This window comes from Typha angustifolia, chromosome 2, assembly GCF_048772165.1.
Source record: "Typha angustifolia cultivar Huaian chromosome 2, ASM4877216v1, whole genome shotgun sequence".
Taxonomy (NCBI): domain Eukaryota; kingdom Viridiplantae; phylum Streptophyta; class Magnoliopsida; order Poales; family Typhaceae; genus Typha; species Typha angustifolia.
The window spans coordinates 1,790,992-1,816,589 of record NC_133240.1 but is presented as its reverse complement, the minus strand read 5'-3'; the positions used below and the strand labels follow the sequence as shown (position 1 = coordinate 1,816,589).

The 25,598-nt window shown below is 37.1% G+C and overlaps 2 protein-coding genes across 2 annotated transcripts; both read right to left on the bottom strand.

Moving 5' to 3' along the window:
* Window positions 1-218: 218 nt before the first annotated feature.
* LOC140773385 (protein NRT1/ PTR FAMILY 8.3-like) lies at window positions 219-8,114 on the bottom strand. The gene is made up of 5 exons (XM_073115906.1): window positions 7,958-8,114; window positions 2,297-2,402; window positions 1,984-2,201; window positions 1,336-1,892; window positions 219-1,248 (listed from the first exon to the last, which is right to left on the bottom strand). Exons 1-5 carry the CDS (start codon window positions 8,009-8,011, stop codon window positions 444-446), a joined length of 1,740 nt encoding a protein of 579 aa, XP_072972007.1. The 5' UTR covers window positions 8,012-8,114; the 3' UTR covers window positions 219-443.
* Window positions 8,115-9,587: 1,473 nt separating this feature from the next.
* On the bottom strand, window positions 9,588-25,423 carry LOC140770803 (uncharacterized). The gene is made up of 13 exons (XM_073112085.1): window positions 25,270-25,423; window positions 25,044-25,158; window positions 24,882-24,960; window positions 24,717-24,792; window positions 24,553-24,636; window positions 24,352-24,456; window positions 16,825-16,905; window positions 16,637-16,701; window positions 11,383-11,452; window positions 11,232-11,309; window positions 10,853-10,950; window positions 10,627-10,762; window positions 9,588-10,086 (listed from the first exon to the last, which is right to left on the bottom strand). The coding sequence occupies exons 1-13, from the start codon at window positions 25,321-25,323 to the stop codon at window positions 9,940-9,942; spliced, it is 1,188 nt and encodes a 395-aa protein (XP_072968186.1). The 5' UTR covers window positions 25,324-25,423; the 3' UTR covers window positions 9,588-9,939.
* Window positions 25,424-25,598: the final 175 nt, after the last annotated feature.

The following is a 25,598-nucleotide window of genomic DNA, read 5'->3' as shown; positions in this document are numbered from 1 at the left end:
TAGTACAATGGCTTAGTGCCAATTATTCAATTAATGGGAGGATTGGGCAAGTTGTCTAGCTCATTATTTGCTCTTGAATGATAAAAAAAAACACCAAAGGTATTTCGTTTGTTTTATTAGAATAGGTGAAGTGAAATGGGTAGGAACGTGAAAAAGGAAAACCCATTGGTTTTTGGGGTTAAATTGCCCAGAAAATCCTTTTTCTTTGAAAAAATACAATAAAGAGATGGACTTACTTGAATAAAATCAGAGCTGGTAAGCCATAGTGCTTATTGTTTCAATTGTCATACCAAACGCTTCCATTTACCAAAAGAAATAAAAGTTCATAGTTGTAATCACGCTTACATTTTGATTGAATCTACTGCTTAACAATGAAGCAACTTTCCATGTGAAGATAATTATTTCATCAATTAAGTGGCGAGATCCATTCCTCATCTGAAACTTCAGCTCTCCAAAATGACTTTCTTTAGTGTGTAGTTCTTCGCAAAAGCAAGATATGTGATAAAATTCACTGTGCACAGGCCAGTCAAGCTCCAGAAGAAGTAATCAAGGTGGCCTTTGTTCAAATCATCTGGTATCCATCCAGGCTTCCCTTCTGTTGCCATTGTAACTGAAACAAGTGTTACAATGAGCGAGCTCAAGTATTGGCCTAGAGAGACTGTGAGCAATGCCAAAGCACTGCAAATGCTCTTCATTGATTCAGGTGCCTGGCCATAGAAAAACTCCGTCAGAGTGATAAAGATGAAGACTTCTGTGACTGCAAAAATTACATATTGAGGAAGCTGCCATGCGATGCTTATAAGTTCGTCCTTCTTAGCACTCTCTAATCTCCTCCATTCGACAAATGCAGCAGTCGCCATTGCGATGATTGCGAGAAAATATCCGATTCCCATCCTCTGCAACTGCGAGAGATCTTTGGAAAACCAGCACCTAATTGTCGGCACTAGTACTTTGTTATAGAGAACAACAAAAGCCATAACACTAATAGCTTCAAAAGAGATAAAGGATGCCGGTGGAATGGCGAACGACCCGATTCTGATGTCCATTGCACTCCCTTGCTGGATGAAAGTGGTATACATTTGAGAACACGCAGATGTATAGATGATACCAGTTGTCCAGATTGGAACAAACCGTAGAAGTATCTTCAACTCTTCGACTTGTGTTACTGTGCAAATTTTCCATGAACTTTTAAGATCATTGTCCTCTAAATGATCTAAATCATGAATAGTAGCTGCTTTGTCCAAGAACCTGAGAGTATAATGAGGAACTTAACGCTATGCACTTAACCTTCATTCAGGAAGTATATATAATAGAGTACGTTAGCATGAGAATTACCTGAATTCATCAGTATGTGCTAGTTTTGGTTGAGCAATATTATTTGCAGAGTTGGAACTGCCCTCATAAAGGAGATTGCTATTTATTGGAAATTGGACGCTTATCTTCCGGAAAGATGCAACCAAAACCTGGCAAATACTCTTCAATGGACTACCTTTCGGAGTTCGCAAATGGTAAGTTGGTGTTCCAAGTAGGAAGCCTCCCAATGCTAGTATTATGCATAGAGTTGATATACCATATCCAAGTGCCCAATCTATATTTTCTTGGATCCAGACTATCAAAGTGCCAGAAGCAATCCCTCCGAAGATGAAACAGATAAAGAAATAACTGAAGTAAGATGTCTTCCTTTCTCTGTCTGTAGGGTTCTCATCATTGAACTGCTCTGCGCCGAAAGGAAGCACCGTCGACCTCACTCCTCCGCTGCCAAGTGAAACAAGAAACAATCCAAAAAAGAAGAGAGTTTTCTTTGTTCCACTTGATGTTTGCGATGGGTTCATCTCAGATAGGGAAGAACTTGACGTCAGAGTCAGAGCTGTAAGAGTTATCAGTATCATACCCTGAGAGTATATCAGAAAATAAGGAAATTGGTATAAAACTACTTTAAGAATGACTGAATGAGCTGAGATGCAGGAACTGAATTTGACATACAATTAGGAACATTATGAGGGAGACCCAAATGGTCTTGTAATTGCCCCAGTATGTGTCTGCTATGATAGCTCCAATAACTGGTGTAAAATAGCTCGTTCCTTGCCAAGTAGCAGCATTTGCTGCATTTGAAGCATTACTGCCATTAAGGACAGTGCGTAGAAATAAGACTAAGTTAGTTCCGACGCCATTGTATGCTGTGCTGCTTAAGCATTCAAAACCTTCAAGAATCAAAGCAATGCTATGTTAAAGAAACAAAGCAATTGAGTTTGTTGCACTATAGAAAATCTTAATTATCGCCCAGATGAAAGTTCACCTAAAATGATTGCTGGTGCTCTCCAGTCAGTAGGTTCGTGCCGCAACTGGGGTTCTTGAAATGCTCCAGATGATGCTTCATCATTGTAATTCCTTGGCAGCTCACTCTGAAAAAAAACAAGCATCAAAATTAATGCCATCTTTCGTTGCTACTTGAAAGAGTCACTGATGTATTCATTTTGATTATGACTTAATATTGATTGGTAGTTTCAAATATATCGAGTTTCATAGGTAGAGTGAACGACACATTTGTTAAAAATTGGCTCAAATTCAGTTTCAACAAGTTTTCAGCATGTTTCAGAGAACAGGAAATTTGTGAAGAGAGGCAAATCCTTCTCAAAGTCAAGGGCTGCATCTTCTGATAGGAAAATGATTGCAAAAGACCAATGCTCTTATTGCCTCAACAAAGGGTATTGGAATAAGGATTGTCTCGTATTGAAGAACAAGGAAAAGAAACCTCAAAAGGCAAATGTGGCACATTCAGATGATAAAGATTCAGAGAATGCCTTAGTAGGCTCGTCTCTTGCTTGTAGCACAGATGAGTAGATTTCGGACTTCGGTTGCACATATCATGTGTCATAACCGGAGTTGGTTTTCCACTTTTGATAAAATCTCCGGTGGAGTTGTATTCACGGGCAATGATAGCCCTTGTAGAACTGAAGGCATTACTACCATTCGCTTAAAGCTCTAAGATGGGTCAGTGAAAGAGCTAACTGAAGTCCGGTGCATACCGGAATTGAAGAAGAACCTCGTCTCTCTTGGGGTTTTGGAATCAAAGGGGTTCACTGTTACTTTGAAAGGTGGAGCATTGAAGATGTCTTTGGGAGCATTAGTGGTAATGAAGGGCATAAGAAGAAGTAATCTATACTTCTTGCAAGGCTCTACAAATATGGGAAGTGTAGTGGCGGCCTCAAGTAACTCAGTTAGTGAGGCTGACACCTCCAAATTATGGCACATGAGGTTGGGGCATCCAGGACAGGAAGCTTTGCAAGGCTTGTCAAGTCAAGGTTTGCTAAAGGGTGTGAAGAGCCTCAAATTGAAATTTTGCAAACACTGTGTTTTAGGCAAGAAAACAAGAGTTAAATTTGTTACTGGAGTACACCGAACCAAAGTGATCTTAGACTATATTCACACAGATATTTGGGGAAGGCCTCTTTGGGTGGAAAGCATTAGTTTGTGACCTTTGTAGATGACTACCTTAGAAGGTCTTGGATGTATACCATGCACCATAAGAATCAAGTGCTCGAAATATTTTAAAATTGGAAGATCATTGAGAATCAGACTAGCAAGAAAATCAAGAAGCTCAGATCAGATAACAGTGGAGAATACACTTCAAATCCTTTTATAATTATGCAAAGCAGATGGGATTGAACGGCACTTCACTGTTAGAGAAACACCTCAGCAAAACGGTGTGGCAGAGCATCTGAATCGTACCTTATTGGAGAAGGTTCGATGTATGTTGTCCAATGCTGAATTGGGCAAGGAGTTTTCGGCTGAGGTTGTAAATTATGCATGTCATCTCATCAACCGGCTACTTTCATCTACAAACAATGGGAAGAGCCCATTAGAGATATGGTCTTGCAAACCTGTTTTAGATTATAATTCCTTACATAATTTTGGTTGTATTGCATATTACTATGTCTAGGAGAGCAAGTTGGATCCTAGAGCAAAGAGGGAGATCTTCTTGGGCTTTAGCACTAGTATGAAGGGATTTGGGGTTTGGAGGTCGGAATTGAGGAAATTGATTATCAGCAGGGACATTACATTTGATGAATCATCCATGCTGAAGCAAAGTCAAAAGTCAAATAGCTCGGTTGGTGACAGTGCTAAAGATGTTCCACAGCAGGTGGAGTTTGAGGCATATTCAAATCCACTACAAGATACACCTTTAGAAAGGGCAAATGAAGAAGAAGAATCAAATTTGCGAGAAGATGACATTGTGGAGCCAAAAACTAATGGGTAAGACTCCATAGTAGTTAGAAGGAAAATGAGAGAAATCAGAAGACCGGCATGCTATTCTAATATGCTGGCCTATACTCTTCCAGTGATTGATGAAAATTTTCTCACTACCTTCAAAGAGGCCATGAGGAACATTGAAAGGGCTAATTGGAAAGTGGCAATGAATGATGAAATGAAGGCCCTTGATAAGAATAAAACTTGGAATTTGGTGGAGCTCCTTAAGGGGAAGAAAGCAATTAGATACAAATGGCTATATGCCAGGAAAGAAGATCTTCAATCAAAAGGCGGAGTTGGATTCAAAGCTAGATTGGTGGCAAAAGGATATGCTCAAAAGGAGGGAATTGATTATAATGAAGTGTTTTCTTCGATGGTGAAATACTCCTCCATTCGGATTTTACTAGCTTTGGTAGCTCAACCTGATTTAGAGCTAACTCAGATGGATGTGAAGACCGCCTTCTTGCATAGTGATTTGGAGGAGGACATCTATATGATACAGTCAGAAGGTTTTAAAATTGGTGGAAAAGAGGATTTGGTTTGCAAATTGAAGAAATCCTTATATATGGCCTAAAGTAGTCTCCGAGGCAATGATATAAATAGTTTGATCAGTTTATACGGAGGCAAAAGTACAAGAGAAGCCACTATGATCATTGTGTTTATTTTAGAAAGCTTCAAGATGGATCCTTTATCTATTGCTCTTATATGTAGATGATATGTTAATAGCATCTAAGAGCAAGATGGAGATTAATAAATTGAAGCTCCAAATGTATAAAGAATTTAAAATGAAGAATCTAGGAGAAGCTAAAAAGATACTTGGCATGGAAATTAAAAGAGAGAAAATGGGGGCAATATGCTTAACATAGGAGTAGTATTTAAAGAAGGTATTACAACGGTTTGGTGTTGATAGCAAAACAAAATCAGTGAGTACACGGTTGGCACTTCATTTTAGGCTCAGTGCAGCTATGTCATCAAATATAGATGCCGAGATAGATTTTATGTCCAAGGTATCATATGCAAGCGTAGTTGGAAGCCTAATGTATGCAATGATGTGCATGAGGCTAGATATTTCACAAGCCATCAGCATTGTTAGCAAATACATGCATGCTCCAAAAAAAGGGCATTGGTAGGCTGTGAAATGGATTTTGAGATATATTCATATACTTCGGGAGTTGGACTGAAATTTGTGAAAGATGATAGACTTGGTCTACATCTTACTAGATATATAGATTCGGACTATGCAAGTGATTTGGACAAGCGCAAATCCACTACAGAATATGTTTTCACTCTTGCTAGAGGGCCAGTATGTTGGAGGTCTACTTTGCAATCGACTGTTGCTCTATCTATCACAGAGGCTAAGTATATGGTAGTGACGGAGGCTATAAAGGAGGCTATTTGCTTGGTTGGTTTGACGGATGACTTGGGTGTATACTAAGAGCAAGTGGAGGTATACTGTGATAGCTAAAGTGCAATTTGTTTGGCTAAAGCTCATCACACTAGGACGAAGCACATTGATGTCCGTTTTCATTTTGTGAGAGAAATTTTGGAAGAAAATGATATTTTACTTTACAAGATTGGAACTTCAGATAATCCTACAGATATATTGACAAAAGTAGTGACCAAAATTAAATTCCAATATTGTTTGGATATGATCAATGTCACTTATTATTAACCAAGTTTGGTTTGGCGTCTTCGGACGCAAATTTATAGGCGGAGCATTTTTTGAAGGGTTAAGTCACTTTGTGGTGATGGAGAGTAATTTGTTGAAGTTATAAGTTTTTCGCCAAGGTGAAGAATTGTTAAAAATTGGTTCAAATTCAGTTTCAGCAAGTTTTTATCATGTTTCAGCATTTCTGTGCCAGTGCGTTCGAACGGGCCGTAGGGGCGTTTGAACGAGGCGTAGGGGCGTTCCAACGCTGTTTCCAGTCAAAGGCCGCGTGATGCAGGCATTCGAATAGCCGAGCTGCGTTCAAACGCAAATCTCAACTAGAGAGCAAACTTGATGCATGCGTTCGAGCGGCTCAACCGCATTCGAACGCGAATCTTAACTCGAGAGCAAACTGTGATGCAGGCGTTCGAACGGGGCCCTCTTGCATTCGAACGCCAATTGGGTTCCGTAGTGTTTTAACTGGGTGCGTTCGAACGCGCCCCGCAGGCATTCGAACACCTCGTAGAAAAGACACATTTTCAGCCAGCCCTATAAATACTAAAGTGAGTTTTTTAGGGTCTAGTAGTTGGAAGAACATTTATGAGGATGTGCCACCATTGTATTGAGAGTGATTAGAGTTTCTAAACTCTTTGTAATTGGGAGATTTGCATAGTGAAGAAGATTACTCCGCCCGTGGATATAGGCACATCACCGAACCAAGTAAATCTTGTCTCCCTCTCTCTCTCTATTGTCCCTATTACTTCCATTCTTGTGATTACTTGCATTAGGGTGCCCAATACGTAATTAGAACTTGTTTATTGCTATTCCATCACTATTAGCACCATATTAGAGTTTTTCCCAAACTTGCATTGCTTTTGCCATTACTATTCCATTTGTGATATTTGGGGATGAAGGTTTTGCTTCCGCTTCCTTCACCCATTTGGATATTTGCACAACAACATTAATTATGTTGCTTTTCCTATGATGAATATATCTAAAATTGAACACTTGCAGCTTCAACGTTAGTTTGCTACCAAAAAAAAAATGAAAACTTCCAATTTAAAATAGTGTAAGTTAATCCATAGGTAATTCTTTCTTTCTTTCTCTGAGGATTTAGGTTTTGGGATAGAGGGAGAGAATATTTGTACCTTGATCAGCAGAGACCTTTCCTATTCTTCCTCCATGGATACCCAAAATTCAATATTTCTTCCTTACCCTCACTTTCTTCCAACCTAAACAAGCAACTTTTTTAACTAGCTCAGTACAGAGGGAAGTCCTTTTTTAGCTTTAGAAACTGTGAAAAATTAAGGATTATATAAAGCTTTGTCTACCACATGTGGATCTATCCTTATTTGATTTAGAAGGGAATGGCATTGATATTAATATGGGAATCACAACAATCTTCAAGCCTTCATTATAGCCTCAGGAGTCATGCCTCTTTTCACACAAGACTTTCTTTAAATATCTTCCAAAAAGATAGGCTGTTTTTTAACCTTAATCTAGAAATAACTTGAGCTAAAAGGTGTTCATGTTGGAATGCATGCACTTTTAGGGCAGCCTTGTATATTTCCTGGAACTCTCAGGAGAATTTCGTCCGAACACATTAGAGCAAACTATCAACGTTCAAAGTATGCTTGAATAAATTCGAACAACCAACTTCACTTCTTGGCTTGAATTTTTCTTAGAGCTCTTGGTTGAATTTTGTTCGAAGATTTTTGAAAATTAGAGGATCTCAAATTTGAATTTGATCTAGTGGAAAATTTTTGAAAATTTGCAGAACCTGTTCCCATTTGTTCAAACAAGCTTAGAACATTCAAAGCAAGTTCGAACAACTTCAATTAACAGAGCATCCTTCTTCAATGTTTGACGTATAGATTATGCTACAGAGTTTTACAAATTAAATAGAAAGCATACACTAATACATAATTTGCTTTATCACAAACTTACCACTCACAAAATAACTAACACAATGTTTTTATTATTGTAAGAGCAATACTACGTAGCATATTCATGTGTATAATTAGAGAGGAGGAGGAGGAGGAGGAGGAGGAGGAGGCTTACTTTAACCAGCAGAGGGGCTTTGTTCTCCTCTCTCCAAAAACTCTCAGATTCCATTGATCAAGAAGAGGAACAAGCTCTTCCCCTCTTCCAATACTTCTTGCAAACTCCCATGAGACTTTTATATAGGAACAGGTTCTGCAATACTTCCCATCATTTTTCCCACACGTAATTATTTACCAACAAAATTTATAAACATATGCAAAATTTAACTGGGGCATAATTAAACCGGCAAGTTGATAACAAATTATTAGATCAATTCAAATTGGTTGGCATTTTAAGTTCACACCCAAACAGTCACATGTATGATATCAATGACCGTACAAGATTTACTCAAGATCGTGTCAGGTGGTTATACAAAATCAAATAAAAAACCTAGTAGAGAGTGAACAACCAAGCTCTTATTTACATTAGCATGACAGAGACTTCATTTATAATGGTCTCTTGTCAAAGGTTCTAAAATATAAAAAGACTACTAGAAGACCAAGGCCAAGATTTTTTAATGTATCTTGATATAATGAAGCATGGAAATGAAACTAGCTGTTGTCAGCTATGCATAATGTATTTAGAGTAATATATTTAGAGTAGGTGATTCAATAGATGGATAGGTTTGAAGTACTTTTCTACTCTATTTCTTGTAATTGAGGAAAGATAAAGACGGCCCAATTTCTTGTCTGTGTCCAGCTTAATACTCCTGGAATCTCAACCAACAAAGTTCAGTTAAACATCACATCTCACAGATCATCAAATGGAGAAGACATTTTGTCAAAGCAGCAATCTATCTATCTTTCTATCTATCTGTTTAATCTAACCTTCTTTAGTAGGATAAAGAGCCAAGCTATCATAAATATCACTTCCATGAAAGTCGAGAATGCAACAGGAATGGAGAAAGATCCAATCCTGGTGTTCACTGATTCACTTGTTGTATGAATGTAGTGGTCATTCGAGTGCATGCAGTTGAGTCGCATTACAAAGTCTCCAAGAACTCAGATCATGTAACAATATGATGCAGGGTTGCAAAGAGTCGGATTGGAATACCTTTAGATCTGGTTGATTTTTCCAATGAAAAATATAGAGGGCATCAAAGTCTTGTTGATTCAAAGAATATCAAGAACAATGGAAAATGAATCTCCAATAATTTTATTCAATCTTCAAAAATCCAAAATTACAATCTGTCAGCAATGTAAGTTAACGTAAGGGCAAAATCGTCACTTTTGCCAAAAATAATAAAAATGAGATATACACAGGAAAAGATAAAGCTAATAGTAGAGATTCAAAATCTGAAAGAATCTTCCAAATCTGAGAGATCTCCACAAAAAATTATTAAAAAATAAATAAAAACTCTCCTAAAATAGTAAAATTAAGATTTTGAGACCTAAACAATAGAATTCTTTTTGAGATTGCAAAAACTCACGTTGTCAAAAATAATTTTATTTCTCAATCCAAGTATGAAAAATAAAAAGAATCTATAAAAAAAAATTCCGATTAACTTTGGTCTTCGAACAAAACTGTTGATCACTTCTCTAGTCAGTTGTAGTCAGTTGTAAGGAAGTGGTTTAAAATATTCTAGGACTATTATACAGTATGTTGTCGATAAACAAAAGGAAAAAGTCATCCAGTCACTATATTCAAATAGCAGCAGGATTCAATTGTTGGAGCTTGGATTCATAAAAATTGAAAAAAAGAAGAAATCAACAGAATCATTTAAATGTTTTAATACTGTTTAAGAAAGCAGCCCTAACACTACATTGTGACATAGACAAAGGAGCCTCCATCCAAAATGCATCTGTTTCTCCACATCACTGCAGTTGGGATCCTCTTGGAAAAACACGTTTAACAAACTGCCGACACTACACATGTAGTAGAAGCAGCAACGAAAATGCAGGAAGAGAAAGAAAGAAAAGCTCTATTGGATTCTGATGTTGGCTGCCTGACTACTGCTTTATTAATGGTGAAGAACTACACACTGTCCCTCCGAAATACACTTAAACATTTGGAGGTGGCCAGATCTTCCCAAAAAGCTCCTCCACACGCCTTGATTGATTCACATATCCTTCGAGGCCAGCAGCAAGAAGCTCTTCCGCGGCCGGACCCATCGCAGATGCTAAGCTCAGTTGGTCCCACTTCACAAGCTGTGATGATGAAAAACATTGTGCATCAATTGGGCAGTTATAGCAGAAATGCCAGAAATTATGTCGTAAAATAGGCTAAAAGCCCATTGCATGTTTTACAAAATTCTGTGGCCATCTTCCTAACTATTGTAGCATCTGACAAAAAGCATGGATAAGTATATCAAGGGGATGATCAACGAGACATTTGAAAGATACGATCAATCTACTTTGCCAAAAATGTATTCCCTCTCCTAATCAATGTCAAAGTAGTATATGTGTTAATTTTAAACAGTCTAAAGGTGTTGCAATGATAGCCAAATGACTGAATGACTTCAGCTGGGATCTTCATAGATGAACTGTATCAGCATTTAAAGGTAACCTCCACCACTGATTATGCTGCGCAATCACTTTAAGTATCAGGGCATGCCTATGCTAACATGGAAACAAAGAATCTAGACATTATATTTTTGACTAAAAGCAAGTTTCCGTGCATTAAGCTAGGGCTACAGAAATGTGCCGCTTCAGCTTAATGTTACATGAATAGAGAATATGTGAACAAACCTCTTCTTCAGTGAAGTTGTACATCTTGGCAGATCCTGGAGATAATCTCCTCACAAATGAATACTTTTCTTCAGGATAAGTCATTGAGTCTTCCAGAGATTGCATTATCTTCAGAGGTGCAATTATGTAATCGATCCTAAAACAAAGTTATGTTGTTCATATTAAGTATAGGAGAAGCTATTAACAAATAAGAGATGCCACAGGAGTACAATTGTTAGTTTGTTACCCAAGCAGGCTAAATAGATCCTGTTTGTTGCGAACTGCTGCAGCCATCAGCTTTGATTTGTGCCCATATTTGTGGATGTAATTGTATGTTTTCTTCACCTGGATTGAAATATAAGGATGTCAAAACATTTTGTCCTCTAGAAAATTTAAAGAATATGAACTTAGGATTTGTTGTCATTTATGTGAGGAAATTCAACAATCAATATATATATATATATATGAGCAGAAATGTGATTAAGACATGATTACTACTGATTACATCAGATAATCAGGTGAACTTTATATGGTTAAAAAATTGGTTGTGCAACCAATGCAAAAGGTCAAATATTAACTTGAATAGACTAAAATAATTTTAAAAAAAAACATAAAATTGAACTGACCAAAGCCAATCCAGGGTCCTCTCCATTTCTGATAGCAGCTTCTAACTCTGGATCACCAGAATGATTACGTGCCCAATCCTGTAATGAATTTTAATCATGCCCATCGTCTTATGAAAAGTAAGATGATGCAACCCTTGACGAAAAGAAATACCCTCAGACGACCAACAAAAATCTGGATGACAGATGCACCAGCTTGAGCTGCAGCAGCTGCTTGAGCAAAGCTGCATAAGAATATTTAGCCAACACAAGATCATGAAGGTCTCAAGAAGGAAGTATATGACAGCACAGAGTCCCAACGTTGGCAGATAAGTCATTTAATTATTTCCATGATGAGTCTCAACAACTTAACAAGAGAGAATGGATATTACCAATATCAGGTTCCTCTGAAACAAGTAGAGAGAACCAATATTTATGTGGGAATAAGCACATGACTATACCAACAATTAATGAGAAGACACAGTAAATCAAAAACATGGTTACATGCATGATTCATAGCGAAAAGATACTTCCGATTATCCTTATGGGTTCAAATTTTAAAATGAAAGCTAATAGGTACAACATTGATGAGAAAACATGTCAAGCATTACAGTAGTAGGAAGAATTTATCAGAAGCTTTCACTTGAGAGGATTACCATCTCTAGAAAAACAGTGAGAACTTAAAATTTTATACGATCCAATTTTAACTGGACAAGTAGGACAGGAGATGAGGAAATAATTTTCAGGCTATTACAAAGATGAACTGCTTGATAATATTCTAATAAATTGAACAAGTAGGACATGAAATAAGAAACTGATTTTCAGACTATCACAAAGTTGAGCAACTTGATGATCTTCTAAAATACAATAAGGAAAACTCATGGACCCTTAGCTGATGGATAGATAACAAAGTTACTTTACTTCATAGGAGTATCACTAATGTCTATGGCCTTTGGTACATTTACCAAAGAAGAAAATGATCTATTTGATATTATGGATGACTGGTTACAGAGGGACTGATTAGATGGCATCATCTTCCACTTCTACTTCCTCTGGAAGTCGGGAGGTTGGTGAAGGAATTCCAAAGCAGAATTTTTTTTTTAATTTCTTTTTGATTCTTCACTTCTTTCACTCTCTTCTCTTCACTAAATATCACTAAAGAAAAAATTATAGAGATAAATTATTTTATCTTTTAATTTTCTAAATTATATTTTTAATTTGATCTCTGCTTAAGTATTTGCATTAAAATTAAAATGGTTACAAGAGAGAAGTCACAAGATACCAACATTAATTGGTAATATTGCATCATTATTAGTAAAGATAAAAAGTATGTTAAATATAACTAATGTGGAAAAGAAATAAGTAATGCTATCAACCGTCTAAAATATATTTGGATAGAAAACAAAAAAATATAACAGCCTACACTCAAGTTAGTTTGGAAGTTAGAAGACAATTATTGGCCTATCTAATAGGCAAAAAAAAAGGTTATCCAATTTACACAATGAAAATAATTAATACATGATCGTAAAAACATTAATGATAATAGAAGTGAACATAATAAAAAGGATGATGAAGAGAGACAAATGAAAGGCAAAAAAAGAGAACAAAAATATGCAAAGAGAGAAGAAAGAGATGAGAAGTAGTGATGGTCACTTTCAAAGAACTAGATAAGTTCACATTTAAAAAGAAAGAGAATATGGGGCAGTAGTTCTAGAACTCCTAGTTTTAGGAGCCTTATAGCATAGTCGGAAAATAATGAACTAATGAATATATATCTCTTAAGAAGGAAAAAAGGGTTGCACACAGACTACAATCTAGACATATCTTAAAAGGACAAAACATGCCAAGAAGAATACTAGTAGAAATATTTCTAAATTTTTCTTCTACAATCATATTCTTTTCAACGTAGTTGATAGTTTATTATATTGTGGTGGATGTATAAAATCAGCAAGGCATGACATTTTGTCTCCTAATTCAAAAAGTGTTTCTACTAAATATTTTGAGCCGGACATAGATTAACTTCGCACTTATATTGAGACATTAAAAAGTATTGAAACAAAAATAGCTATACACTAACATTTGATGGGTGAACTACACAAAATAGAAGAAATATAATTATTTTTTTAGTATACTTGACATAGGGGTAATATTTTTGAAGTCTATAGATGCTATTACTTATTTCAAAAGTGCAAATTATATTTTTTATTTGATATATGAGGTAGCAGAAGAAATAGGTGAAAAAATAGTTGCCTAAGTGGTTATTGATAATAAAGCAAATTATAAGGCTATTTAATAATTATTTATAATGAAAAGATAATATTTATATTAGACGTCATGTGCTTACACATTATCTTGATCTCATGTTGGAGAGTATTATCAAAGATCTTGAAATTAACATTGCCACATTTGAAGATCGGAAGTAGATAAATTTATATATAACCGTGGTTGAGTTCTTAATTTACATAGACAGATGACTAATAATAAAGAGATACCAAGATCCAACCTCACTAGATTTGTCACTCATTTTCTAACATTGAAGAGCATCATGAGATATAAAGATAAGATTATGCAAATGTTTACGTTAAAAAATGTCTATAAAAATAAAAAATTTGAACCTATAAACCTAAAAATCACAATTTAGGTGGAATTTTGAAGAACATACTCATTGAAATGAATTTTGGAATGATATTATGATTGTTAGTGTGGTATTTGTGCTCCTTATCAAAGTATTATGACTTGTAAAAAAGTGACGATATATTTGAGATAAATTTCTTATACGAGGCTATGGACATAGCAAAAGAGTTTATTAAAAAATGTGGCCAAAATTATAGAAAGTAGTGGAAGTTGATTAATTATAGATAGAATAAATAATTACATAGATATATAGATGCGGCTGATAGGCATACTTTTAATTTACTAATTTACATTTTTTATAAATATTTTAAAGTTTGAATACTTACAAATTTAAAATTACAATATCTATAAGATATTTTATTAATCTAAAATTTTAATTCTCCACAAATATCACTAATGATGCTAAAATTTTACTAAGAGTTAAGAGAGTAATCGATAGACTAGAGTCTAACATTTATAAACAAATTTTTTGCATAAATCAATTAAATAATTTTATTATTATTTGTTGTAAGTTTTAACCTAACTAGTTTCTTATAAAATGTATGTAATAACATATTTCAAATGGAGAGATATAATTTGTAAGTTGGGTAATTTAGTTTTGCTAAGGTTACTACAACTATATATTATAACAGTCCAACTGAATAGTAGTCCATTTATAGATTGGAGGCACCAAATTTGACACTAATAACAAATAAAATCTTAGGTCAAATTGTGTCTTCGTCACAGTGTAAAAAAAAATTAAACTACTTTTTTCTTGATCCACACCATAACATATAGTCGAATAACAATGGAGAGATTGAATAAATTAATTTTCTGCTTTGATTTAAATCATATTTTTTATAAAGAAAATCCCTTGGCTCTACGAATTAGAAAGGCGGAGGATAGATTATTAGATGATAGAGATAATTCATAATTAGATAAAGCATTGAAGGAGACTAAGACGAGAGAAGAGGCTGGTATGAATTATTCAACAGCGAGAGATAGTACAATTACTACTACCATAACCTTGATAATCCTGATGATAAACCTAACGGTGAGCTCATTCTTAACATTTTACTGAGAGAAGTCAAGGAGGCATAGTGGTTAAAAAAAGAGAAATTATGGATATACATATATTTCAGTGCGTGATTTGATATAACTAGTATAATGCAATCATTCTTTGGAACACCAGGCACTATACATCATTATTTATAAACTTATGATGATTAGTCAACTAAATATTCATTAAAGTTTTGAGTTAGTGTTTTTTTAATTTTTAAGCTTCTGATACGAGTAATTATTATTTTATTACTTTTTTATCATTTTTTCTAAATTTTTAGAATAATTAGAATTATATGTAATAAAAAAATAATCTAATTTGGGTTGTCGATACGGCCGATAGATATCGTTTTTTCGAGAGGCTATTACCTATCCCAGTTTTAATCTAGATTTTTGAACTTTGATTTCAAACTTAAACAATGAGCTGTGGATTTAGTTTTCAATAAATCTCGCTCAATCCATCCCATTTTTGATGAAATTTCAAGCCATGGTTTGACTATTTTGATAACAAAGTAATTGTGACCCCTCATTCTTCTACCATCTCTATAATTTTCAATAATAAAATTCCAAATCTCCAAGCCATTCAATGATTTCATCTAGTTCTATATAGGCAAAGAATCTTGAAGGGCGATCGAGAACATTTAAGACATGAAGAAGTTTGAATTGTGATATCAATTTTCACAATAGCTATTTATGGACATGTAGCAAATTAAAGATCTTTCAACAGAGATTCAATATTCATTTAGTTATATGAACTGCTCCATAGGAACGTAAATATGTGCACAAATACATACATATGCATATATATACTCGTGTACATATATGAATATACATATATATGTACATATGTATGTATGCATATATGTACATATATATACACATATATACATACACACATACACAGACATATATATACACACACACATATACAGAGAGCAGTGCATGTGAATATTGACAATTTGTTTGATTCAGAAATTGTCAAGCCATAAGAGTTTCTATGGTTGGAAAGTTTAACCTACAGGGAGCAGCTCCTAACTAAGGCTGAACTCATTATTTAAGGCCAAACTAACAAGATTGCAGGTTTTGACCTTGGTTTTGATCCACTGTCAACTGAAATTGATGTTTCAACAAAAATGTTTTGTTTCTTTTCGGAATCAAAATCACAACCAATCCAAAACCGAAATATTGAACCATTACTTTACGCAATTCCCAAATCTTGCAATCAAAGATAGTAAGTTGGCCAAACTTGTTCAGAATTGCAAGACACTCTTATAGAATAAAATATATAACCACAGTTATTCTTTCTATCCATGTGTACTTTCCTTATAGCTAGATGCTTAATGGTCCTAATATCTAGATGCCAACATTCCTCATATATTATGGACATAACTGCATGGAGATCATGCTCTATTAAATTACATGCTATAATCATTATTTTTCTGCTTTGGTGTGTATAGCTATGTGGATTATAATTCTTGAACTCATTTTCTGCACTGTACACTACAACAACTACCAAATATTGTTTCTTGGTTCTCAATAAACAATTAGACTCAAGCATGTCTATAGCAACTAGGTTTACAACTTGTTCAATGTATCTGCCCTACTGGCTTCCCTATCAAGTAGCTGGTGACCTCTATGGTTAGTGTGTTCAAACTTTTCAATAATAAATCTTCTACAGAAGCCAGTTAAACATTAGCTCAGTTCTTCCAGTAACAAAAATAAAAGGATCTAAAACAGAAAAAGATCCAAATAAGTACCTATAAACAAATGTTAAGTGTGTCTGTATTCCTTCAGATTCAAGCAACCTTGAGGCTTCTATCCCCTGAACAGGAAACAAATACTTATCAGAGTAATAAAAGATAGAGCACACTAAAAGTTTATCCAGACTAAAGTCTTCCAAGATAGAAACTTAACAAATAATAACAGAATTAGCAGTACATCTTACTTGCCAAGTTGAAGGTATTTTGAAGAGTAGACGCTGTGAGGAAACCTCTACTTCATTGTATAACTTCAACAGTTCATGCACCTTCAGTGTAACACAAAGATATGAAGCCCGTTCCAATAGGAGTTATATGGCATAAATTTACTTGCTAGTTAAATGCTGAAGACATAAATCAGCAGTACAATTAGGTCAGCAGCATCCAAAAAGCCATAGAGGGGAAAGCATTAGCAAGTTTATTCATTATGAGTTAATCAACAATATACTGTGTAATAATTCTAGAATATTCTATCAGCTACGAGAATTTAAACCACTATCTTACAACTCAGACTAGAGAAGTGAAGAGAATATATATATTAAATTAGTCTAATTAGTTATAGTGCGCCGACACAAAACTAGTGTTGAAGATGAAACAACTCAGTTCAGTCAAAGCTACTTTAGAACAATGGTTGATTTAGACCTACGTAAGACTAACTGATCAACATAAAATATGCCAATAATCCTCTCTTTGTCCATTGGGAAGCTATATGTGTGATTTTAGAACTACTTGAAGCTGACTTTAGAACTACTGATACAAAACTAGTGTTGAAGTTGAAACAACTCAGTTCAGTCAAAACTACTTGACAACAACAGTTGATTTTAGAACTATGTAAAAGACTAATTGATCAACATAAATTCGACCAAACATCATATCTTTGGCTATTGGGAGCAGTATTTTTTTTCGCCTATTTTAGAAAAATAAAGTATACATAAAGAACACAGGTAAGTGTAAATTCAGATGTTTATGAAATTTCATGAATAAGTGTAAGACTTCATTTTTCTAGGCTCAAATTTCTTGTTTATATTGTATTATTGTCTATCTATATCAATGAATATTATCATATCAAATTGGAAAGACTAAATCTTCATTTTTCAAGGAAGATGGTATCAACAAGGAGATTAATGGAGAATATACCGACAAGGGAAGACTTAATCCATAATAACTTTAACCGTGAAGTCGATTCCTTTGAAGCAACCACAGTAGGACCGAGTCAATCAACGTCCATGGGTGTGAAAATGGGCTTGGCGGATGAACTTAAGGGCATGTTCCAAACATTGCTGCATAGGGTTGACGCAATGCAGAATAATCATAATGCTTTAAAGAAATATGTCATGAACCGATCGGCTTCGTCATCTCTTCGACGAAGATCGGCGCCTCAAGGACCAGCGGTGTGACTACACCGAACTAATACCCCACAGGTCTAGGTACGATATGTTAATGTCAATTATCCTCTTTTACCTATGCCTACACATCATCCCCCACCTCCGATACAAAACCCAAGACCGGTGGTCGTGCAACCCAAGAGGCGTGCGGCATCGATGCGCTTCGTCGATGAAGAGGATTGGCACTTTGAGGATGAAGTTGATCCCTTTGAAGATGGTGATGGACGTATTCGAGGATTTAGAGAAAGAGATCAACAAGCACAAAGGTTCGGACCTAAACCAAAGATCTTTCGCGAACCCGACAATGCTATTCGAAGGAGAACTGCATGTTTGGACTTTCTAAAATTCCAAAACGGTGATCCAACAGATTGAGTGTTTCAAGTAGAGCAATACTTTAATTGCCAAGGGACAGCGGAGGACAGAAAGGTCCAAATGGCAAGCTTTCACCTCTAAGGAACGATATTGCATTGGTATTGATCGATTATTCGTGGAAAATTTATCGATTGGGCTAACTTTTGTAGAAGGATTACACGTTGATTTGAGACGGCAGCATATGAAGATTTTGCTGCCACAATAAGCAAGATGGTTCAAAGGACAACCATATTAGAGTAACAAGCAAAATTTGAAAGAGTTAGTAGTCGTTGTGAGCCACCTTGACCCGAGCCGATATTGATGAGCATATTCATTTTAGGGCTGAGAAAGGAGATATAGGCAAATGTTCGTGCTCTTTATCCTACCACTTTTAAGAAGGCCTTTGAGAATGCTGTGAGGATGGAGCGAAAGCACAAGGCTCTCAAGATGGCAGCAAAAACGAGTTGAGGCAACCAAGATTGGCGGTTTGCGCCTAAAACGCCCGTTAAAAATTCTGCAGGTTCAAAGACAGTGGTTGCTAGTACAAGAACACGACCACCTTTAAAACTTTCCGATATTAGAGGAGGCACAAGACCCCCCGTTCGAACTCTCACACCTGCCCAAGTGGAGGAGCGAAGAGCGAAGGGTCTTTGCTTTCGATGTGATGAACGTTTCACCCCCGCTCATCGGTGTTCTAAACCGATCGAGAGTGTGATGCTCATCGATGATCTCGAGGAGGACGATGAGGTTGTTGGTGATGAAGAATGCTCAGAGGAGGTCCATGAGGAGGCCATGGAGGAGGACGGGGAGGAAGATATCCAAGCTGAAATATCAATGTATGCATACTTGGGTACTTTTGCACCGAGGACATTGCTGGTGGACGAACTCATTAGAAAGCATTGTGTGCATATCCTCATCGATTCCGGGAGTACACACAACTTTCTAGACGAGAGGTTAGTGAGGAAGTTGAGCTTAAATGCTGAACTGACCGCGGGGTTTAACGTTGCTTGGAGACGGCACGAAGCTTCAGGTGGAGAGATTGTGTCGCCGGGTCGGTATACGGGTGCAAAGACACGACATCATTGTAGACTTGAATCCATTGACGCTGCGAAGAGCAGACATTATCTTTGGCACACAGTGGTTACAAAGTTTAGAACCCGTCATTTTTAATTTTCAGAGCATGTGGATAAAATTTAAGTAAGAAAACAAAGATGTACGACTTGATGGCGTTCGGTCTCCGCCGATTCCAGTGATGCAGCCGATGGTGGGGCTGCCTTGTGCAAGTGATTGGGCCTATCTTTTATAATTAGGACCAACAAGAGATGAGCCTCTAATGAGTCCAGGTACCACAATTAATTTGTCTAATTTATTAGATAAATTTACTGGACTGTTTAAGAAACTAAAGGAGTTGCCACCAAGGTGAACGGTGGACCATCGCATAGAGATAGTGCCCGGGGCTGCACTGGCGAATGTGAGGCCATATCGGTATCCACAGGTACAAAAGAAAGTTATCCCCAAGATGTAGCCGAGATGTTGACAATTTTGCATACGGTAACAAAGTGGAAGCCTTATTTAATTAGTAGGCGATTCATTATCCGAACTGATCAAAAGAGTCTTCCATTTTTATAAGACAGCGTATTCACACTCCGGCACAATAGAGATAGGTCACAAAATTGCTGAGGTATGATTATAAAATATAATACAAGAAGGGAACTAAAAATAGAGTGGTAGATGCTCCATCGCGTCAACCCGATACTGCCGAGCTCGCAACATATTCTCTACTTTTTCCTTCCTTGACGAGCTGAGGTATGCATGCACATCTGATCCGATCCAGATGTTTTGAGATTGTTACAGAAGGTATTGGATGATCCGAAGCACCATCCAGAATTGGAGAATCTAGGCGGTTTGCTGCTAGATCGCGAGTGCATTCGGGTGCCCTCAAATGATGGATTGCGGCAGAAATTATTGGAGCATTCCACCAAACTCCAGAGACTGGTCATGAGGGTATCTTGAGGACTTATAGGAGGATATCACAGAGTTGTACGTGGCCAGGACTTAAGCGAGATGTGAGAAGTTTTGTCTATGCTTGCGAAATCTATCAAAGTGCTAAGGCAACCACATTAAAACTGGTCGGATTACTATAACCACTACCAATACCGAACCGTGCTTGGGAAGACATTTCTATGAATTTCATAGAGGGTCTTCCACTGGTACGTAGTTATTCCGTTATTTTTGTGATGGTTGACAGATTGAACAAGTATGTGCACTTTTCTGCATTGTCACCATGATTCCTAGTTTCGGCCGATCCTGATCCCTGGCTATTGATTGGTTTTGGTCAGGTATTAACCGGATCGACCAATACCCGATTCGTTTCGGGTCGGGATCGGCCGTATCGACTAATCCCCCCGAGACGAGCATGGGTAAGAGAGAAAGAAAGGGGAAAGAGAGAGGGAGCAAGAGAAGGAAAGAGAAGGAGGAAGAGAGAGGGAAAGAGATAGAAAGAAAGAGATGGAGCAAGAGAGGGAAAAAGAGGGAAAGAGAGGAGAAAGGGATAGAGTTTGTGGGTTGCAGCAGTAAGAAGGAGAGGGAAGAGGAGAGAGAGAGACATGGAGAGAAAACAAAAATTAAAAAATTATGTTAAAGAGGGAAAGAGATGGTAGTTAGTGAGGGAGAGGGAGAGTTTTAAGAGAGCGTTAGTAAGAGAGAGAGTTAAGTAGGGACAGAGTTTGATAAGAGAGAGTTAATGAGAGAGTTTGATAAAAAAGATAATTAGTGGAGAGAAGGTAAGAATTTTTTTTAATTTGTGTAGGAGAGAGAGAGTGAGTGGTAGAAAGGGGGGAGAAATAGAAATTGAGAAAATAGTACTTATTTTTTAGTTTTTAGACTTTATATATGAATAATTTATATTTATATCTTATTATTATTTTTCTAAAAAATTAAGAATTTTTCTGTATTTTAAAAATTAAAATACAGGCTGATACGGACGACCGATACTGCCAATACAGCCAATACATATCGTTTTTTCAAACGGCCGATCCCGATCCCGATTCCGATACTTAGAATCTTGATTGCCACATCCATTTTCAACCAAGTCAATGGCTGAAATTTTTGTTAGAGATGTTGCTTGGTTACATGGCATGCCACGCACGATTGTCTTGAATTGCAATCATGTATTTACGAGTGACTTTTGGATGGAGTTTTTCAAATTGTAGGGGACTCAATTAAACTTCAGTTCGGCCTACCATCCACAGGCAAATAGCCAAATTGAGGTGATCAATCGAGGCATTGAGCAGTACTTGAGATGCTTTGTTAGAGAAATGCCGAGACGATGGTTGGAGTTCTTAGAGTGGTCTTATAACACCGCCTACCATAGCAGCATAAGCATTACTCTGTTCGAGGTGGTGTATGGGCACACGGTTCCGACATTACGCCCTTATGATCCAGTAACATCTGCAGATCGAGCGGAGGTGGACTTAGCTTTGATGAATAGAGATGCTATATTGAAGAGGTTGTGTGCCCATCTGAAACTTGCTCAAAACCGCATGAATCAAGTTTATAATTGCAGCCATCGGGAGCAGGAGTTCGACATCGGCAGTTGGGTGTTTGTAAGAGTACAACCGTATCGACAGGTGACCTTGCGTCCGATACTTAATCAAAAGTAAGTACATCGTTACTTTGGTCTATTTCGGGTATTAGAGCGTATCTACATATCGTTTGGAGCTACTGGAGGAGTCTGAGAATACATCCTGTCTTTCATGTTTCATTACTGAGGGAGCATATTGGAGATCATGAGATCGTTGGATTAGTTCTACAGGAGCCATTCGAGGAGGCAAAGATCGTAAAGCCAGTTCGCGTACTTGCTAGACGCCGATGACGTCATGGTACCAGATTAGAGATAGAGATTCTAGTTGAGTGGCTTGGCAAACCATCAAATGAAGCAACATGGGAGTTGGAGACGGACATCTTGGAGCGTTTCCCTGACTTTACAACTTGAGGGCAAGATGGAGAAAGCGTGGTGGGCTGATACACTTAGTTCGAGTCTTTTCTTATTACATTAATTATTTGTTTTTATTAAAATAAATTTCCTGTAGGTCACGTTCGAATACCTTTGCAAACGCCTACATCAGGTTTGCAAAAATAGATAATGCGAAATGCGCGTTCGAACGCCTGCATCGCGTTCGCATCGACAGCAAAAGCCTTTTGTGCGTTCGAACGCAATTAGGCACGTTCGAACGCGATTAGGCACGTTCGAACGCGATCGACGGAAGTCTACTGGAATTAGAGTTAATAATTGTTATTTTGGCTTGTTGGCTAACCTCTATAAAGGTGTGGATGGCAGCCAAAAACATTATGCTATTGGAATATTGGTTATTTGGTTTCTTGCCTCTCTATCTTCTCTCGGTGCTTTAGAGGCTCTATCATTGGCAAGATTCATCTAACTTCTAATCCCCCTCGTCTATCAATCCCTCCCTCTTCTTTGGGATCTCGACCACTTTTTCTACTTTGTCTTTATCCCTTAAACAACATCAATATCCAACCTTATCTTCATTATCATCCATAATCCTATCTTTCACTCCACCCCTCACCACCACTATCATCCGCACTATATCATGTTTTCGTCCCAGTTGTAGTTCGAATCTACGGAGGGCGTAAATACGAAAAGTGTAGATCAAGGAGTTATGAATTGATCCCACTTGGTTTCGTAATTTTATGACTACGGGAGAATACTTGGTGAATATTTTTCCTCGATTGTGCGGATTGCTTCCTGCAATAAATTCAAATCTTGAAGTAATCGTTCCGTAGCCTATCATTGATATTAGAGCCTATCAATTTGGTATCATAGCCTATCAATTTGGTAACGTAAACTCTTATCAGTTTGTGGGTGACCATCACAGTGCATACACATAGGTTGCCTTGATAGCTTTAAAAACAACTGCTAATTTCAATTTCAAGGTTTTAGAAAGAAGTCACAAAACTTCAAACCATACCACTGCACATCTAATTTGTTGCTGAGCAACATAGCACTAAACAAATTAAAGGACTGAAGCATTTGTGAATACGTGATTATGCAATTGCACAAAAACAATCTAGTATAATGAGGACAAAATCTTAATGTAGCATCCATCAAGTACAAGATGAGATTGTTAGAAGCAGCAGAAGCAATATATGCTTTGTAGGAAGATCTGATACAACTTTATTAGAGGAAGGTGGTTGAGAACACATCTCAATTTTCAAGACAAAAGAACTTTTCTCCTCATAGACACATAAAAGAAGGGTTAGAGATGTACAGCTCTAGCTCCTAGGGGATTATTTAGAAGAGACCACAATAGGCACAATCTATTTATTTGTTCTTTTATCTCTCTAATCCGAACAAAATGGATGCATACAACCTCTTTCATAAACTTAAAGATGACTTTTAACTTACAACCCATGACCCTTTGATTTGACTACCACATTCATGACGCTTCCCTTGACTCTTAACATTCAAGACTTGGGTTCTACATTTCATGATCCTTCAACTCCATAACCTTTAGTTTTCCAATTGACTTTGGCTCCAACTAGGATTCCACTTGGATGTTATGTCAAAAATGCAAATCAAGTTTAATTCAAATGAGGTAATGCAAGAATGTTTGCTCAGTATGATTATGCACCATATTTTACTGTTAAATTGTAATCTTTTGCTATGCCTTTCCTGTACAAGATAGTGGCTTGCACTTCTGCCTACTAGTCTTACTCATCTCCACCACCTAGGAGATCAGTTACCTAAAGAGAGTGCATGTACGGAAAATGATATGGCCGCATATAGCAGATAGCAGATAGCAGATAGCAGATAGCAGATAGCAGATAGCAGATAGCTTAAGTCACTATATTGTATGAACTGAGAAAGAGTAAATAAATTAGATCATCAACCACCCAGTAATGACCAACACTAGTAAAGCTGCAAGTGAAACGAGATGCAAACTGGAAAAGTAATTATACTTTATGAATTATTCCATGTGTATCATAGGCCAAACGAGCATCCACTTCGGTTGATACCCGTCCAGGGACTAATTTGACCAGTTCAGCTCCAACATTAACAAATGCCTGCCAATCAACAGAGAAGTTTCATTTATCTCCTCACAACAAGAAATTCAACTTATATTCAAGGCAGACAGGTCAACGCAGGATGCCACCACCAACCTTGTTTGTGAAACAGGACATCCGGTCATCCATTTTCTCTCGCCCATAGCATTCGGTATCTGCCAATGCCGTATCTATCGCACTCTACAACACATAATCTTCCATATAAACCTTCTTATATACTAAGAATTTCCAATAAACGCTTGGTTCCAGAAACAGCTCACCTTGAACTTGGTACTTGGAAGACTGCAAATACCCAAGAGGAGCGAAGAGCTAACGGTGGCAGCTGTCGGAGGAAACCTGAAATCCAGTACCAGAATAGTAGGAAAAACATCAAATTGGTACAAATTTCAACACTTTCACAAAAACTGTGCACTAGAAGTACAAGCCTTTCGAAATCATCGAAAACTACAGTATCTGGGACAATCTCACTAAAGCTTGACACAGCGTCCAGCTCAGTACTCAAATCTGGCAAAACCAATCATACGATCTAGATTCAAAACAAAGTATTCAAAAACCAAGATCAAATGAGGAACAAATCAATCGAATACCAGCGTCGACAGAAGAGGAGGCATTCCCGGCGGCAGCCTGTACCCTCGGAAACGATCTCTGGAGACAAAATAGAAGGTTCGCCGGCGATCTAACGGACGAACCCCACGGTCGCACCTGTGGTGGAAATCGAACCGAATGATATCAAAACAAAGAGAAACCAAGCAAAATTGAGCTCGATACAGAGAGCGAGAAGAGTGTAGGAAGGATTCGTGGCCGAAATAGTACCTGAGGAGAGGAGGCAAAAAGCGCGGAGGAGGAAGAGGAGAGAGAGAGGGACATCTGGTATCGGGGAGGAGGAGCTTACAGTGGTTGTGACTTGCGAGTACGAGAGAGAGAGACAGAGCGCTCGTCTATGTAGAGTTGGAGGAGATATTCATACGACGAAATTACCCTCCGAATGAAAGAAATTGCTTCTAGATTGACCTGATTAATTCAGCGGAAAATAGGTAGAGGATATGATGGAGAAATTAAGTAATGTTTAGGGCTATATTTGGAACTGTGGGGGTGATGTCGAAATAGCTTCGGAGCATGCTTGCGGTTTCGATGACACCGAG